At 40.9% G+C, this 16,018-nt stretch overlaps 1 protein-coding gene across 1 annotated transcript; it reads right to left on the bottom strand.

Moving 5' to 3' along the window:
* Positions 1–11,071: 11,071 nt before the first annotated feature.
* Positions 11,072–14,489, bottom strand: LOC146521776 (uncharacterized). The gene has a single exon (XM_085154782.1). It carries the CDS (start codon positions 14,175–14,177, stop codon positions 12,657–12,659), a length of 1,521 nt encoding a protein of 506 aa, XP_085010908.1. The 5' UTR covers positions 14,178–14,489; the 3' UTR covers positions 11,072–12,656.
* Positions 14,490–16,018: the final 1,529 nt, after the last annotated feature.

The raw sequence follows: 16,018 nt of genomic DNA, 5'->3' as shown, positions 1-16,018 counted from the left end.
TATATTTGCAGTTGTAACCCAGCAGAGAAAACCGCTTTTGTTGTTATTCTTTCTTGGTTTCTTTTTATTTGTATAAATGTATTTTCATTCTTTTATTTTGAAAAGCAACATTTATTTTGGAAGTGTGATCTTCCAGCAAACTTTATTTTTGTTGCCAAATCACAAGGGGTAAATGCTTTTTTTTCATTGGTTGAAAGTGATTTAGCCCCGTCTTCCAAAACACCAGACCATCATTTCACATGAGCTAGGTCTTTTCGCATGTGGAAGTAGATGATCCAGGCCACGGATAGCTCGTGCGGAATTTTCAAACACATGGGCTCAACTCACCAAAATGTTAGAAAATTCCGCAATTAGATGAAAAAAATTACATTAATATGAAAAAAAATTATTAAGATCACTAATAAAAAAAAGTCCTCTCTCAGTGTACTTTCAACCAAAAGGCAAATAACCAAACCACATGTACATCTAATAAAAGATATAAATATTGAAACACTGATCCAACATTATCCTTTACTGACGGATCATTTGTTCTTACACTCTATGCTTTTGTTGTTAAAATGTTACGTCTCAACCAAGTACTGAATGCTTTTTATATTTTTAGCAGTGTGTCACACATACAGTAAATATTGTCAAAAAAGTAAGAAATCTTTGGGGTGCTTTGATTCATTTTGCTGAAGCACCCCCAAAATGGGCTAAAATCGCCCCTGATGAAATGTAATTATTAATACAATATGCATCATGGAAAAAGAAAAGCTGAAATTGATTCACTTTAGTACTTTTCTCTGTGTGCTCTGTGATTATAAAGGCCTTAAATGTTGTGATATATACTGTAAATGATTTTCACAGACGTCTTAAAGAAGTTAAATCACTGCTGATAGTCTGGTTGTTTGATTTTCACATTTTTGTGTCTGTAGGGCTGTTTAATGACAATTTGGACTCCTCTGGGAGATGAGGACACACCCACATCTGTTCCATACTGCAGCCATGGATGGTGTTACAGCTCTGAGTCAACCACACACTGGAAAACCAGCACCTGGACTTCATGCAGGAGAGACGGCCTCAGTGATTTAGGTTCATAAGCGAGTTCAAACATTTCTGTCCTCTTATCACTTAGATTCCTTAATCTTAAAAGTGAATGCATTTAAAGCAGGAACTGCACACCTAGCCATCAGAAGTTTGGCAGCATGAGTACTGTAAAGTTTTGTACGGTCCTTGTTAAAAAATCCACAAGCACCACTCCACATTTGTCATATAGTTCCATTTTGTACAGTACATTGTTGAAATGATAAACTATATATTCTATTTATCCACTTGTCAGTAATTTTTGAATAAATGGATGTCAATGATAAATCAGTGGTGATTCACCTGCAAATGTTTTTAACAAACTTTGTTTTTAGAGAGAAAATGAGAGAGCAACAACCACTCATTAAGACCAGCCAGAAATCTGTTCCTGTCTGGCAGCTGTGGAAACTTCCAATAAGAAGGTTTAATTCTAATTTAATTCTAATTCTTAGAACAATGCTGGGTCATGTGTGATGTGTCATCATATGAGGATATTACATTTTGACTTAATTCTGTTCAATTAAGTGTTTTGATCGTTGATCCAGTATGGCAGCTTGCTGTTGTGCTGCAAGTTAAAAACCATTGTCCTCATGAGCACAGCATCTAACAACTCTCCTTAAAAAAGTCGATTGACTTTAACTAGACACAGTGGTTTCCAGTGGGAGATATATTCATCACTCATCCGTGACACTAGAGAAGTCACCTGGATGAGTGATAAAACAATTTTCCATGGAAAAAACTGTTTTGCCAATAATCGGATAAAAAGATTGTTGAACCAGGTGGTATTCTCTGGAGTTTAAGACCAAAACTGAACTCAAACAGTGAATTGACATTAGACTGGTGTTCATAAAATGATTAGAAATACTGCTGAAGCTGAATGATTCATTCAAAAAAATAAATAAATATATATATATATATATACATACATATATATATATACTAGTGGTGCAACGATACTCGTGTCGATATTGAACCATTCCATACAGTGCTTTCGGTTCGGTACGCATATGTATCGAACAATATAAAATGTAACTGCTGGTTCTGTTAACGACTCAATCATAGAATGATTACGATATCAAACTAAAAAAAAATGCCTGAATCCTAAATTGTGGATATCCTATTGTGGTGATCTAAAATGTAACACTAAATGTGATTAAAACACGAATAATCTGGACTTCTGGGCTGAACGACCGTGAGGATCACCAGCCCGAGGAAAACACCAAATACACATGACTCTGTGACAAAGACAATTCATTCTTGAATGAAGACGTTGATAAGACACATTTAAAATGTAGCTAATTGGGTTTATTATTAAAGTTTTGAGGAAATAGAAGGGTTGGGGGCCGGGGGGGGGATGTCAAAGAAAGGGATAGAAAGAAGGAAAGAGATAGAGGAGAGAAAACCCCAACAATCCCCTCTGAGCAAGCACTAGGTGCGACAGTGGATAGGAAAAACTCCCTTTAAAGGAAGAAACCTATGACAGAACCAGGCTCTAGAGGGGGCAGTCAACTGTCGGGACTGGTTGGGGGGTGAGGGTGAAAAGAGAGGGAGAGGGGGAAGGGGGATGGGACGGGTGTTAGGAGTTCAAGGGAGCTAGGGGAGGGAGAGGTGTCAAGGTGTCAGGAGAGAGGGAGAGGGCAGGAGAGGGGAGGTCAAAATTACGATGGAACAGAGGTGGAGGAAGACGAGGTGACATCAGCAGTGGAAAAAGTAGAAAGAGAAGAAAAAGCAGGAGTGTCCTTCCTCCAGAAGAAGCGGAAGCGTTTCTTCTTCTTTTCCAGGAGCTTTTCCACGAGAACCTTTTTCTCTAGGATCAGGGTTCTCAGCTCATCGATTGTTTCGGTATTCTCCTTCTCAAGTCTCCTGCATGTTTTCTCCACTTCTTCTAATTCGGCTTGTTTGTCTTTGAGCCTTTCTTTCAACTCATTAGATGTTTCCTCCTGCATTACCTTTGCCTCCTGCATCTCTGTATAACGTTCTTGTAATTTGTTGCGAGTGTCTTCTAACTGCTGACTTTTCCTCTCGGTTTCTTGAAGTTTGCACTGCAGGTCTTCATTTGTTTTCTCGAGTTGCTGCTTTAGCAGCTGCACCTCAGTGTTTTTGCACTTCAAGGTGTTTGAAAGTTCCTCGAGTTCGGTGTTTTTTGTCAGCATGTCATTGAGCTGACTCTGCATCACTGAGCACTGTTTTTGCAGTTTCTCCTTCTCTCCTTCCATCTCAGTTGCTTTGTTGTTCATTTTCTTGTAAAGTTCTTGCAGCTTTTGGTTTTCTCTCTCAAAGTCCAGGAGTAAACGTTTGTCTTCTTTCTGCTTTATGTCCTGTTGTTCTTTCTCTTGAAGCAGCTCTTGATATTTCTGCTTGTGCACTGCAGTTTTATCAAGTTTTACTTCCAGGACTCTGCATTTTTCCTCCATGCTTTGGAGTTGGCACCGCATGTCTCTCTGGTTTATTTCCAGTTGTTCTTTTTCTTGAAGAATCTGGTCGTTTCTTTGCAGTGCTTTATCAAGCTTTGCTTTCAGCTCGCTTTCAAGCTTGCTTTCTTTCTGTTTGATCGGTTGTTGCTTTCTCTCTTGAAGCAATGCTTTGTATTTTATCCCCAAGTTTTGGAGTTCTATTTCCTGTCGTTTGTTCTCTTGGAGGATTTCTGTATTTTTTTGCAGAGCTTCATCAAGCTTTAATTGCAGCTCCTGATCCTTTTTGTCTTTGTCTTTCTCATTTTTCTTCTGCTGGAGGATTTCTTTGAGTTTTTCTATTGCTTTATCAAGCTTTGCTTTGAGCTCAAAGTTCCTTCCACGCACGTCTAGGAGTTCCATTTCTTTCTCCTTCTGAATATCTTCCTTTTCAAGAAGCTGTCTGAACAATTTATCTACTTCAGCAGTCTTTCTCTCATTTTCTTCTCTGAGGAAGATAATCTCCTTTTGTTGTTTTAAAAAACTCTCTGCCTGGGCCGGGTGTTGCTTGTTGTGCTTGTTCATGAGATTTTCCTCATGCATTTCTTCCAAGCACATCTTCTGAACTTGAATATTGTCTTCTTGAGCCAGAAGAGAAGAGCTGGGCTTTACTTTTTCTTTTCTTGTGTGTTTTTTCAGAGACATGTTGGAAAGTGTAAAAAGTCGCTCTGAAAAGGATCCAATTGTTTTGAAAGGTTTCTCTCTCGAACGTTTCAATGCTGCGAACATAAATGCTGCGAACAACGAACTAAAAGTTGTTGCTTCTCACCCCTACTTAAGAGTTTTAGGATCAAAGGATCAAAGTGGTGGTAAGATTCTAAATGGGTGTGATGTCACGATTCTGGAAGCCAAAGAGGTTGTCACATGACATCCCCCCCCCCCCCCCCCCCCACATGACTTGTGATGTGTTGCTAACATTTTGGTTCTTGTGATGACTCAAATTTGCTCACTAAACTTCATCAAATGAACATGTGTTGACATAAGCATATATTTGGATCTCATATCTTCTCATTAAATGTAGCTAATGTCCAATAAACTGAACTCTGGGACTTACCTAACACTAATATTTCATATATTACTTCAACTCACTAATTTAATTAAAGGGTTTTGTATTAAATTATAACGGAATAAAAAACCACAATGCATATGTGCAAATAACAGTAGCCAGCTGCTGCCACAAGAGGGTGATGAATTAAAGGTTCACAGAGAGATCTCTTTACTTTGGGACATTTAAACAATGTGTATTATTACATTTGATTAAACAAGCACTGCTTTTCCTCCAGGATTTCTAAAACTCTTTCAAAGTTTCTCTTTTCAGTCTTTTTTCAGTCCAGTCTTTGTACCAAAAAGTTATCTCATGAAACTGGATGAATGGAGGACAAAAGAAGATGTTTCAGACCTAAACCTCCACTATCTACACCAGCTGAATAGCATCTGAAAATCACATCTTTAACAGACAGACAAAGTCCAGCAAAGTCTCCACACAGGACCTGAGAGATGCATCTGAACCTTCAGTTCACTCCAAGATCACACATGTGCAGGAGAACTGAGTGCTGCTGTCAGATTTAAAAGTGCTTTAAACATGATGATACTGTCTTTGTTGTGGCGAATCCACTTAGCCAAAAAATGGATCGGACATCAGTTGTAGAAACGATAGTCTTTATATAAGGCTTCAAAAAGGGGAATGTACAACAAATAAACTGCTCGACATCAGAGCAACATATAATGGCTTCCCGAAACTTTCTTTGCTAGCTAAAACCCCCAGAGTAACTTTCATCTACCACAAAGGATTCTGGGAAACGCAGTTTTCTAATGAAAATACCTGTTAAATGCTCCCCTTTAGCAGAAAATTAAATCTATAATTAACAGCTCTCACTAAACATGTGACTAACACTTAAATCACTTACAAAATAACCAAAATGCTGTTATCAAACAATAAATTGCAATAAAGTTACAACATCCTCCTCCCCCCCCCCCCCCCCCCCCCCCCCGATGAACAATCTGTTCATCTAAAGCTCCAGGTTATACAACAACTGAATCGGTCTTCTTAACAGAGTCCCCGTTGTCGTGCGAACTAAGCAAGATCTAACAAGACCGTCTCGACCAGGAAACATTTCTTCAATTTTTCCAAGTTTCCACAGTTGTCTGGGGAGGTTGTCATGCCCAATGAGCACGACATCCCCTAGTTTTAGGGGTGTAGGCTTTGAAGCGTCACAGCAATGAGCTGACTTCAGCTCCAACAGATAGTCCCTTCTCCAGGTGTTCCAGAAGTTGGTCATGAGTTTCTGCCGGTATCTCCATCTCCGAGTAATGTCCTCTTTGTTAGGTGTTGGATGGTGTGTGTCCTTCGGGATTGACTTGGGTGGTAGAGATGTCAGTCGTTTGCCCACCAAAAAGTGGGCTGGAGTAAGTGGTTGCAGTTCATTTACCTCGTTATGCACAAAGGTGAGAGGCCTAGAGTTCAGAGTCCCTTCGACTTCTGCCAACACAGTACACATTTCTTCAAAGTGGAGTGAAGCTCTACCTAACACCTTCTTGAGGCAGAATTTCACTGATCTGACAAGACGTTCCCAGAATCCACCCCACCAGGCTGCTCTTTCTGCAATGAACTTCCAAGTAATTCCTCTTTCTGAGAAAAACTCCAGCAAATGTGGGTCTTTAATTGTCTTCCACAGCTCCTTCAAATCTTGGTCTGCTCTCTTAAATGTTCTGGCATTGTCAGAATAGATAACTCTGCATAGCCCTCTCCTGGCAATGAATCTCTTCAACGCTAGCAAAAATGTCTCAGTTGACTGATCTGACACAAGCTCGTGTCACCCGCTCGTGTCACAGCACAGGTAAATAGGGCAATGTAGGATCTTTTCACAGAATCCTCTGTTTTCACATAGAGCGGCCCAGCAAAATCCACACCTGCAACTTCGAATGGTGGTGACTCGGATATTCTGTCCCTAGGCAAAGGTGCAGTTAGCTGATGCCCAGCCCTTGCCTTAAACCTCTTACACACAGTGCATCTGGTCACAATGCTCTTAATCAGCTGCCGGGCCCGGATGATCCAATATCTCTCTCTTATTTGTACAAGAGTGTCCTTCACTCCTGAATGCATCACCCTTTTGTGACAGTCCTCTATCAGCAGTTCTGAAAATCTGTGTTTGTTTGGCAGAATCCAAGGATGCTGCTCTCTGAATGTGAAGTCCGACTGCTGCAGCCTGCCTCCAACACTAAGCAGCTCATCTTCATCAAGGAATGGTTTCAGTTCCTGAATCTTACTGTCATTCATCATAGGTTTTCCTACCTTCAGTCTCTGGACCTCCTGGTGAAAACTGTGATGTTGTGCAACCTTAATCCAGTACTTCTCAGCATCAAGAAGCTCATTTGCTGTCAGCTCACCTTGCATCTTTGGTTGCATCGTTGTTTTTGCATTAGCTATGAATCTCCTAATCCATGCTGTCACTCTGAGCACTCTCTTCAGTTTGCTGTAACTCTCAAGCTTCAGTATTGGTTCACAGATAACAGTGTCATTAGCAGCAAACTGCATGGCTATTTGATAACTGGATTTAAGTTCTACATTTATTTCGTCTGAAATGTTTTCATCTTCAGACTCACGTATCCGATCCTCTGATACAAGAAAACTGGGGCCATTCCACCATAGCTGGTTTTGTAGTAGGGCCTCCACTGATTGTCCTCTTGTGGGCAGGTTAGCGGGATTAGCCTTCCCTGGGATGTGTGACCATGAAGATGGACTCGTAAGAGTCTGGATCTCAGTCACTCAGTTTGCAACAAACGGTTTCCACCTTTGTGCCGAACTGCAAATCCATTGCAAAGTGATCATGGAGTCAGTCCACATTTTTATTTGGGCTTGCTCCATCTTCAGCGAGATGATCAAGTTGTTCGCCAATCTGGCCCCAATCACAGGTCCCATGAGTTCCAGACGTGGCAACGTCATTTTCTTTAGGGGAGCCACCCTGGCTTTAGATGCGACCAAGCTCATTGTCGTTTCTCCTTCTCGTGTTTTGCCTTGAAGATAGGCCACAGCACTGTATGCCCTTTCACTGGCATCACAAAACACATGTAATTCCAAGCCATCTTTTCTTTCTTGTTGCATATTGATTTGGTACCACCTTGGTATGGCGAGCTGGTGTAACTGAGTAAGCTCTGAACACCACTGTTGCCATTCTTGTGCCAGATCTGGTGGCAATTCTTCATCCCAGGAGAGCCCCCTCTCCCACATTGCTTGGAACATGCACTTGACCCTAATGGTGAATTCTGGGAAGGATTCTGGGAAACGCAGTTTTCTAATGAAAATACCTGTTAAATGCTCCCCTTTAGCAGAAAATTAAATCTATAATTAACAGCTCTCACTAAACATGTGACTAACACTTAAATCACTTACAAAATAACCAAAATGCTGTTATCAAACAATAAATTGCAATAAAGTTACAACAGTCTTTGTTAAACAGCAGAATAGGTTTATAAAGTATCATTAACTAAAAATAGTTAAATAAATATCTCCAAATCTACTAAATGTAGACTTTTAAATTTTGGACAGTTTAGTATTACAGCTGCTGATTAAACAATAGAGACAGATGTGTAGTAAAACTTTTATTTAGTGTTTCAAGTCAAAAACAAACAGAGCAGAGATACAGAGAAAGTCTTTTGATGAAAAAAGAAGATACTGAACGTTGAGATTCCCCTAATCATGTGTGTGCAGCTGGGTGAATGAGGCTGTGTCGAGTGTTCAGACTGAGTAGAAATGCACTGTGCTTCTCCATTTACATCCTTTAGATCCAATCTTGACTCTTTTGCCCACTAAAATAATAAATCAGTACTTTTTTCTGTATGTAATATAATCTAAAGCATCCACAGTAACATTTTCCACCATACGACTGCACTCCAAGGTCAGCACGGTGGTGCAGTGGTTGGTACTGTTGCCTCACAGCAAGAAGGTCGTGCATGTGAATCTGCTGGCTGCTGTTTGCATGTTGTGTTCTCTGAGGTTGCTCCGGCTCCCTCTCACAGTCCAACAACTTGCTTTTTTAAAGGTTAATTGTTGATTCTTTTGGGAATTACAATCATCTATTGGGAATGTGATCATGAGTGGTGAACTGTAAAGTGTGTACCCTGAGTTTTACCTTGTGAAAGCTGGGATAGTCTTCAAGCCATCTCCAGCAACCTTTAAGGTTTAAAGGAAGGAAGATGGAAAGGAAGGAAGGATAACTACAGTTTATGATCTCAGCTGTGATTATTAAAGGTTTGTGCTTTCTAGAAATTCCCAGTAATAGAAAGAGCAGAGGGGTGTGATACTTCATCATGGCCAGAGAGAGGCACTGTGGAACCATCAAACAGAAGACCCGAGTGCTGATGAGGCAACATGCTGTACATGGTGGCAACAGGTGGCAATCTCATCTGATCCATCCTCAGGCGCCCCAAATGGCTCTGATTGGTTCTTTGTGATTGCTGACAGCTCAAAAGCCGGCCTCTCCACCCTCTACAAGTGGAATGATAATGGCTTTTATTCGTACCAGTCACTGCACGAGTGGTACCGCGACACGGATGTAGAGTCTCTCGACTTGGATGGGAAAGCTCACCTTATTCTAGCGAGCCGCTCACAGGTTCCAGTGATCTACCAGTGGAGCCGGAGCAACCAGAAGTTCATCCTGCAGGGTGAGATCCCCAACATGGAGGATGTAGTGGTTGTGAAACACTTCCCTGCCCTGTCACACCTGGAGAAGAGAGACACGTATGTGAGAATGCTGTTTGTAGACTACAGCTCAGCATTCAACACCATCGTTCCCTCGAAGCTGGACAGGAAACTGCAGGATCTAGGACTGAGCAGCTCCCTCTGCAGCTGGATTCTTAACTTCCTGTCTGACAGACTCCAAGTGGTCAGACTAGGCAGCATCACCTCATCCCCCATCACACTGAACACTGGTGCACCACAGGGGTGTGTACTGTGCCCTCTCCTGTACTCACTCTACATCTATGACTGCACAGCCACTAACAACTCCAACATCATTGTGAAGTTTGCAGACGACACTACAGTGGTGGATCTTATCACCAACGGTGATGAGACGGCCTACAGGGAGGAGGTCAGCGCCCTGACCCACTGGTGTCAAGACAACCATCTCACCCTCAACGTCGCAAAGACAAAGGAGTTGATAGTGGACTCCCGGAGTCAGAGAGTGCAGAGAAGTACAGAGAAGTACACACCCCCATCACCATCAATGGCGCTGCTGTGGAGACTGTGGCTTCCTTGGTGTACATCTGGCTGAGGATCTTACGTGGTCAGTACACATAAACAAAACAGTGAAGAAGGCACAGCAGCGCCTCTTCTTTCTCAGGAGACTGAAAAGATTTGGCATGAGCCCCCACATCCTCAGGACCTTCTATCGCTGTGCCTTGAGAGCATCCTCACTGGATGCATCACCACCTGTTATGGCAACAGCACCGCTTACAACCGCAAAGCTCTCCAGAGAGTAGTGCGATGTTCTGAACGGATAATTGGAGGTGAGCTTCCCTCCCTCCAAGACATCTACAGGAAGCGGTGCCTGAGGAAAGCGGGGAGGATCATCAAGGACTCCAGTCACCCCAGCCATAAACTGTTCAGACTACTTCCATCAGGAAGGAGGTTCTGCAGTATCCGGTCCCGAACCAGCAGACTGAGAGAAGCTTTTTCCATCAGGCCATCAGACTGCTGAACACGTCATAGACACCTCACCCTTATTACTGGAACTTCAACATTATGCACTACATACTGTACATTAATGCCACTGTTTTGCACATGTCTCAACCAACTCTGTATATTTTTATATATTTTATTTTATTGTTTACTCTATCTAATTTGTAAAATATGTATACACACACACACACACGTAGAAAAACATATTTAGTATCCGATCGTTAAGTCTGACGTCACTAGCCGTGTCTGGGCCTAAACTCCGCTGCAGGTCCATATATCAAACGATCACTATGGCATTACTGAGAGTTGAAAAACTGTCTAAAGTCTTTCATCTTTAATAAAATGATCAGAGTTCTGCTCTACCAGGTGTAACAATTGAGTTTAAAATCCAGGCATCCATGAAAACGGAATTTATGACATTTAACGGAGTTAGAAGTTAACAGGAAGTTAGCTCGCTAGCTTTTATCTAAATACAATATAGCATGTCCTGACTGCGGGGTTTTGGAAACAAATTAAAACGTACAGCTCTGTTATCACTTCCAACATAAATGAAGACAGAAAACTAAACAGCAGTGATGTTTGTAGGGTTACTGAAGTTTGGCTAGCTGGTATATAATGATGTGCTACGTGACCGCTAGCGACAAGGTTATGTTAGCATAATATAAACAAGCTAACTTTTTTTCCACTCGATAAAAGTTAACGTGAGTGTTCTCGGTGGTCAGGAACAAATGTAATCGCATGGCAGGATGCTGTAAAAGGACCAACAGGAGAACGACTGAGATAACTGTTTTAAAAAAACAGTTTTTCCCAATTAACAATATTTTTTCTACTAAGATCTGAAGTCAGAAGCATCAGAGGCCAAATTTGTATGACCACAAGGAAGGAAAATAAATGTATATGTAAATATATCTTCAAGCTTACTGAATTTTTTTTCAAATTTTTATTCTGCTTTTGGAAATGCTGAATGTTGACAAGCTCCAAAATGTACTTAAACCAAGGATTGTAATGTCACCACCTGTTTGAATGGACCTTTGCACTTACAAAACTCAAATGTTACTGCAGCCTGCAAGAGCATGACATTCAAAAAAGGGTGTTTGCCAAATTCTTTTTCGATAAACCTAACAAAGACTAAAAGTGCTTCTAGGTTAACAATATGCAAGTGTTACAATTCTTTTGTATGATTTTGTTTTAAGCCTAATGAATGTTGCTCTTAAAAATATGATGTAGTGTCAAAATAAATCTGTGAAAACACAACTTCTGAATGTGTTTTGTGTTGACTGATAATCAGGATTATGGTTATAATTCAAGTTTATTTGTGTCACTGTAGTGATTAATCCCTGACACTGATCATTAAAAATAAAACTTCCCCTCTTTCCCTAAAACCCCCAAAAATGGACATTAAGATTGTAAAGTTGCACAAAGAAAGAAGAAACATTCAGTACTGTCTGGTGTTTGAATGGTCACAGATCCAAAAGTGTAAAACCTGATAATGTGCAGTCTGTATACAATCTAACCAGCACTAAAATCTCACCATTATATTCTGCCGTTCACATGTCAGTATTTCAGACACTCAAACACTTAAACACCTCAAACCCACCGTCAAATATGCTGGTTCAAGTGTGGGGATTTGAGCTTCTTCTGCAGACACAAGCAATAAAGCACCTTGCAGTCAACGAACTCCTCTGTATGCCAAAGTTTTTTAGAGTCAAATGTGAGGCTGTCTGTCCGACAGATAAAGCTTCTTCTAAATTAGGCCATGCAACAGGATAATGACCCCAAGCTCAGCAGCAAATCTACAGCATGGACGTCCAGACCTCAACCTGACTGAAATGCTGTGTATAAAGGAATGCTTGCAAATGTCATTGATTTGAAGTTATTGCTGCTAACTGCTGGTTCTGTTAACGACTCAATCATAGAATGATTACGATATCAAACTAAAACAAATGCCTGAATCCTAAATTGTGGATATCCTATTGTGGTGATCTAAAATGTAACACTAAATGTGATTAAAACATGAATAATCTGGACTCCTGGGCTGAACGACCGCGAGGATCACCAGCCCGAGGAAAACACAAAATACACATGACTCTGTGACAAAGACAATTCATTCTTGAATGAAGACGTTGATAAGACACATTTAAAATGCAGCCAATTGTGTTTATTATTAAATTTTTGGGGAAATAGAAGGGGTGTGGGGGGCACCCCTTCTATTTCCCCAAAAAGAGAAAACCCCAACAATCCCCTCTGAGCAAGCACTAGGTGCGACAGTGGATAGGAAAAACTCCCTTTAAAGGAAGAAACCTATGACAGAACCAGGCTCTAGAGGGGGCAGTCAACTGTCGGGACTGGTTGGGGGGTGAGGGTGAAAAGAGAGGGAGAGGGGGGGAGGGAGATGGGACAGGTGTTAGGAGTTCAAGGGAGCTAGGGGAGGAAGAGGTGTCAAGGTGTCAGGAGAGGGGAGGTCAAAATTACGATGGAACAGAGGTGGAGGAAGACGAGGTGACATCAGCAGTGGAAAAAGTAGAAAGAGAAGAAAAAGCAGGAGTGTCCTTCCTCCAGAAGAAGCGGAAGCGTTTCTTCTTCTTTTCCAGGAGCTTTTCCACGAGAACCTTTTTCTCTAGGATCAGGGTTCTCAGCTCATCGATTGTTTCGGTATTCTCCTTCTCAAGTCTCCTGCATGTTTTCTCCACTTCTTCTAATTCGGCTTGTTTGTCTTTGAGCCTTTCTTTCAACTCTTTAGATGTTTCCTCGTGCATTACCTTTGCCTCCTGCATCTCTGTATAACTCTCTTGTAATTTGTTGCGAGTGTCTTCTAACTGCTGACTTTTCCTCTCGGTTTCTTGAAGTTTGCACTGCAGGTCTTCATTTGTTTTCTTGAGTTGCTGCTTTAGCAGCTGCACCTCAGTGTTTTTGCACTTCAAGGTGTTTGAAAGTTCCTCGAGTTCGGTGTTTTTTGTCAGCATGTCATTGAGCTGACTCTGCATCACTGAGCACTGTTTTTGCAGTTTCTCCTTCTCTCCTTCCATCTCAGTTGCTTTGTAGTTCATTTTCTTGTAAAGTTCTTGCAGCTTTTGGTGTTCTCTCTCAAAGTCCAGGAGTAAACGTTTGTCTTCTTTCTGCTTTATGTCCTGTTGTTCTTTCTCTTGAAGCAGCTCTTGATATTTCTGCTTGTGCACTGCAGTTTTATCAAGTTTTACTTCCAGGACTCTGCATTTTTCCTCCATGCTTTGGAGTTGGCACCGCATGTCTCTCTGGTTTATTTCCAGTTGTTCTTTTTCTTGAAGAATCTGGTCATTTCTTTGCAGTGCTTTATCAAGCTTTGTTTTCAGCTCGCTTTCAAGCTTGCTTTCTTTCTGTTTGATCGGTTGTTGCTTTCTCTCTTGAAGCAATGCTTTGTATTTTATCCCCAAGTTTTGGAGTTCTATTTCCTGCCGTTTGTTCTCTTGGAGGATTTCTGTATTTTTTTGCAGAGCTTCATCAAGCTTTAATTGCAGCTCTTGATCCTTTTTGTCCTTGTCTTTCTCATTTTTCTTCTGCTGGAGGATTTCTTTGAGTTTTTCTATTGCTTTATCAAGCTTTGCTTTGAGCTCAAAGTTCCTTCCACGCACGTCTAGGAGTTCCATTTCTTTCTCCTTCTGAATATCTTCCTTTTCAAGAAGCTGTCTGAACAATTTATCTACTTCAGCAGTCTTTCTCTCATTTTCTTCTCTGAGGAAGATAATCTCCTTTTGTTGTTTTAAAAAACTCTCTGCCTGGGCCGGGTGTTGCTTGTTGTGCTTGTTCATGAGATTTTCCTCATGCATTTCTTCCAAGCACATCTTCTGAACTTGAATATTGTCTTCTTGAGCCAGAAGAGAAGAGCTGGGCTTTACTTTTTCTTTTCTTGTGTGTTTTTTCAGAGACATGTTGGAAAGTGTAAAAAGTTGCTCTGAAAAGGATCCAATTGTTTTGAAAGGTTTCTCTCTCGAACGTTTCAATGCTGCGAACATAAATGCTGCGAACAACAAACTAAAAGTTGTTGCTTCTCACCTCTACTTAAGGGTTTTAGGATCAAAGGATCAAAGTGGTGGTAAGATTCTAAATGGGTGTGATGTCACGATTCTGGAAGCCAAAGAGGTTGTCACATGACATTCCCCCCGCCCCCCACATGACTTGTGATGTGTTGCTAACATTTTGGTTGTTGTGATGATTCAAATTTGTTCAGTAAACTTTATCAAATGAACACGTGTTGACATAAGCATATATTTGGATCTCATATCTTCTTATTAAATGTAGCTAATGTCCAATAAACTGAACTCTGGGACTTACCTAACACTAATATTTCATATATTACTTCAACTCACTAATTTAGTTAAAGGGTTTTGTATTAAATTATAACGGAATAAAAAACCACAATGCATATGTGCAAATAACAGTAGCCAGCTGCTGCCACAAGAGGGTGATGAATTAAAGGTTCACAGAGAGATCTCTTTACTTTGGGACATTTAAACAATGTGTATTATTACATTTGATTAAACAAGCACTGCTTTTCCTCCAAGCTTCTAAAACTCTTTCAAAGTTTCTCTTTTCAGTCTTTTTTCAGTCCTGTCCTTGTACCAAAACTTTATCTCATGAAACTGGATGAATGGAGGACAAAAGAAGATGTTTCAGACCTAAACCCCCACTATCTACACCAGCTGAATAGCATCTGAAAATCACATCTTTAACAGACAGACAAAGTCCAGCAAAGTCTCCACACAGGACCTGAGAGATGCATCTGAACCTTCAGTTCACTCCAAGATCACACATGTGCAGGAGAACTGAGTGCTGCTGTTAGATTTAAAAGTGCTTTAAACATGATGATACTGTTTTTGTTAAACAGCAGAATAGGTTTATAAAGTATCATTAACAAAAAGTGGTGAAATAAATATCTCTAAATCTACTAAATGTAGACTTTTAAATTTTGGACAGTTTAGTATTACAGCTGCTGATTAAACAATAGAGACAGATGTGTAGTAAAACTTTTATTTAGTGTTTCAAGTCAAAAACAAACAGAGCAGAGATACAGCGAAAGTCTTTTGATGAAAAAAGAAGATACTGAACGATGAGTTTCCCCTAATCATGTGTGTGCAGCTGGGTGAACGAGGCTGTGTCGAGTGTTCAGACTGAGTAGAAATGCACTGTGCTTCTCCATTTACATCCTTGAGATCCAATCTTGACTCTTTTGCCCACTAAAATAATAAAACACTACTTTTTTCTGTATGTAATATAATCTAAAGCATCCACAGTAACATTTTCCACCATACGACTGCACTCTAAGGTCAGCACGGTGGTGCAGTGGTTGGTACTGTTGCCTCACAGCAAGAAGGTCGTGCATGTGAATCTGCTGGCTGCTGTTTGCATGTTGTGTTCTCTGAGGGTGCTCCGGCTCCCTCTCACAGTCCAACAACTTGCTTTTTTAGGTTAATTGTTGATTCTTTTGGGAATTACAATCATGAGTGGTGAACTGTCAAGTGTGTACACTGAGTTTTACATTGTGAAAGCTGGGATAGTCTTCAAGCCATCTCCAGCAACCCTTAAGTGCTTAAGAGGAAGGAAGGAAGGATAAGAAAGGAAGGAAGGATAAGAAAGGAAGGAAGGGTAACTACAGTTTATGATCTCAGCTGTGATTATTAAAGGTTTGTACTTTCTAGACATTCCCTGTAATAGAAAGAGCAGAGGGGTGTGATAGTTCATCACGGCCAGAGGGAGGCACTGTGGAACCATCAAACCAAAGACCCCAGTGCTGATAAGGCAACATGCTGTCCATTACCACCAGGTATGAGGACATAAGGTAGGTGGCAAACTCATC

The sequence above is a fragment of the Neolamprologus multifasciatus genome, chromosome 3 (assembly GCF_963576455.1).
Source record: "Neolamprologus multifasciatus chromosome 3, fNeoMul1.2, whole genome shotgun sequence".
In the NCBI taxonomy this organism is placed as follows: Eukaryota; Metazoa; Chordata; class Actinopteri; order Cichliformes; family Cichlidae; genus Neolamprologus; species Neolamprologus multifasciatus.
This window is presented reverse-complemented; position numbering and strand designations above follow the sequence as displayed.

Coding starts and splice junctions, on each gene's coding strand:
- LOC146521776 (XM_085154782.1), bottom strand. CDS start 14,177: ATGTTCGCAGCATTGAAACGTTCGAGAGAGAAACCTTTCAAAACAATT.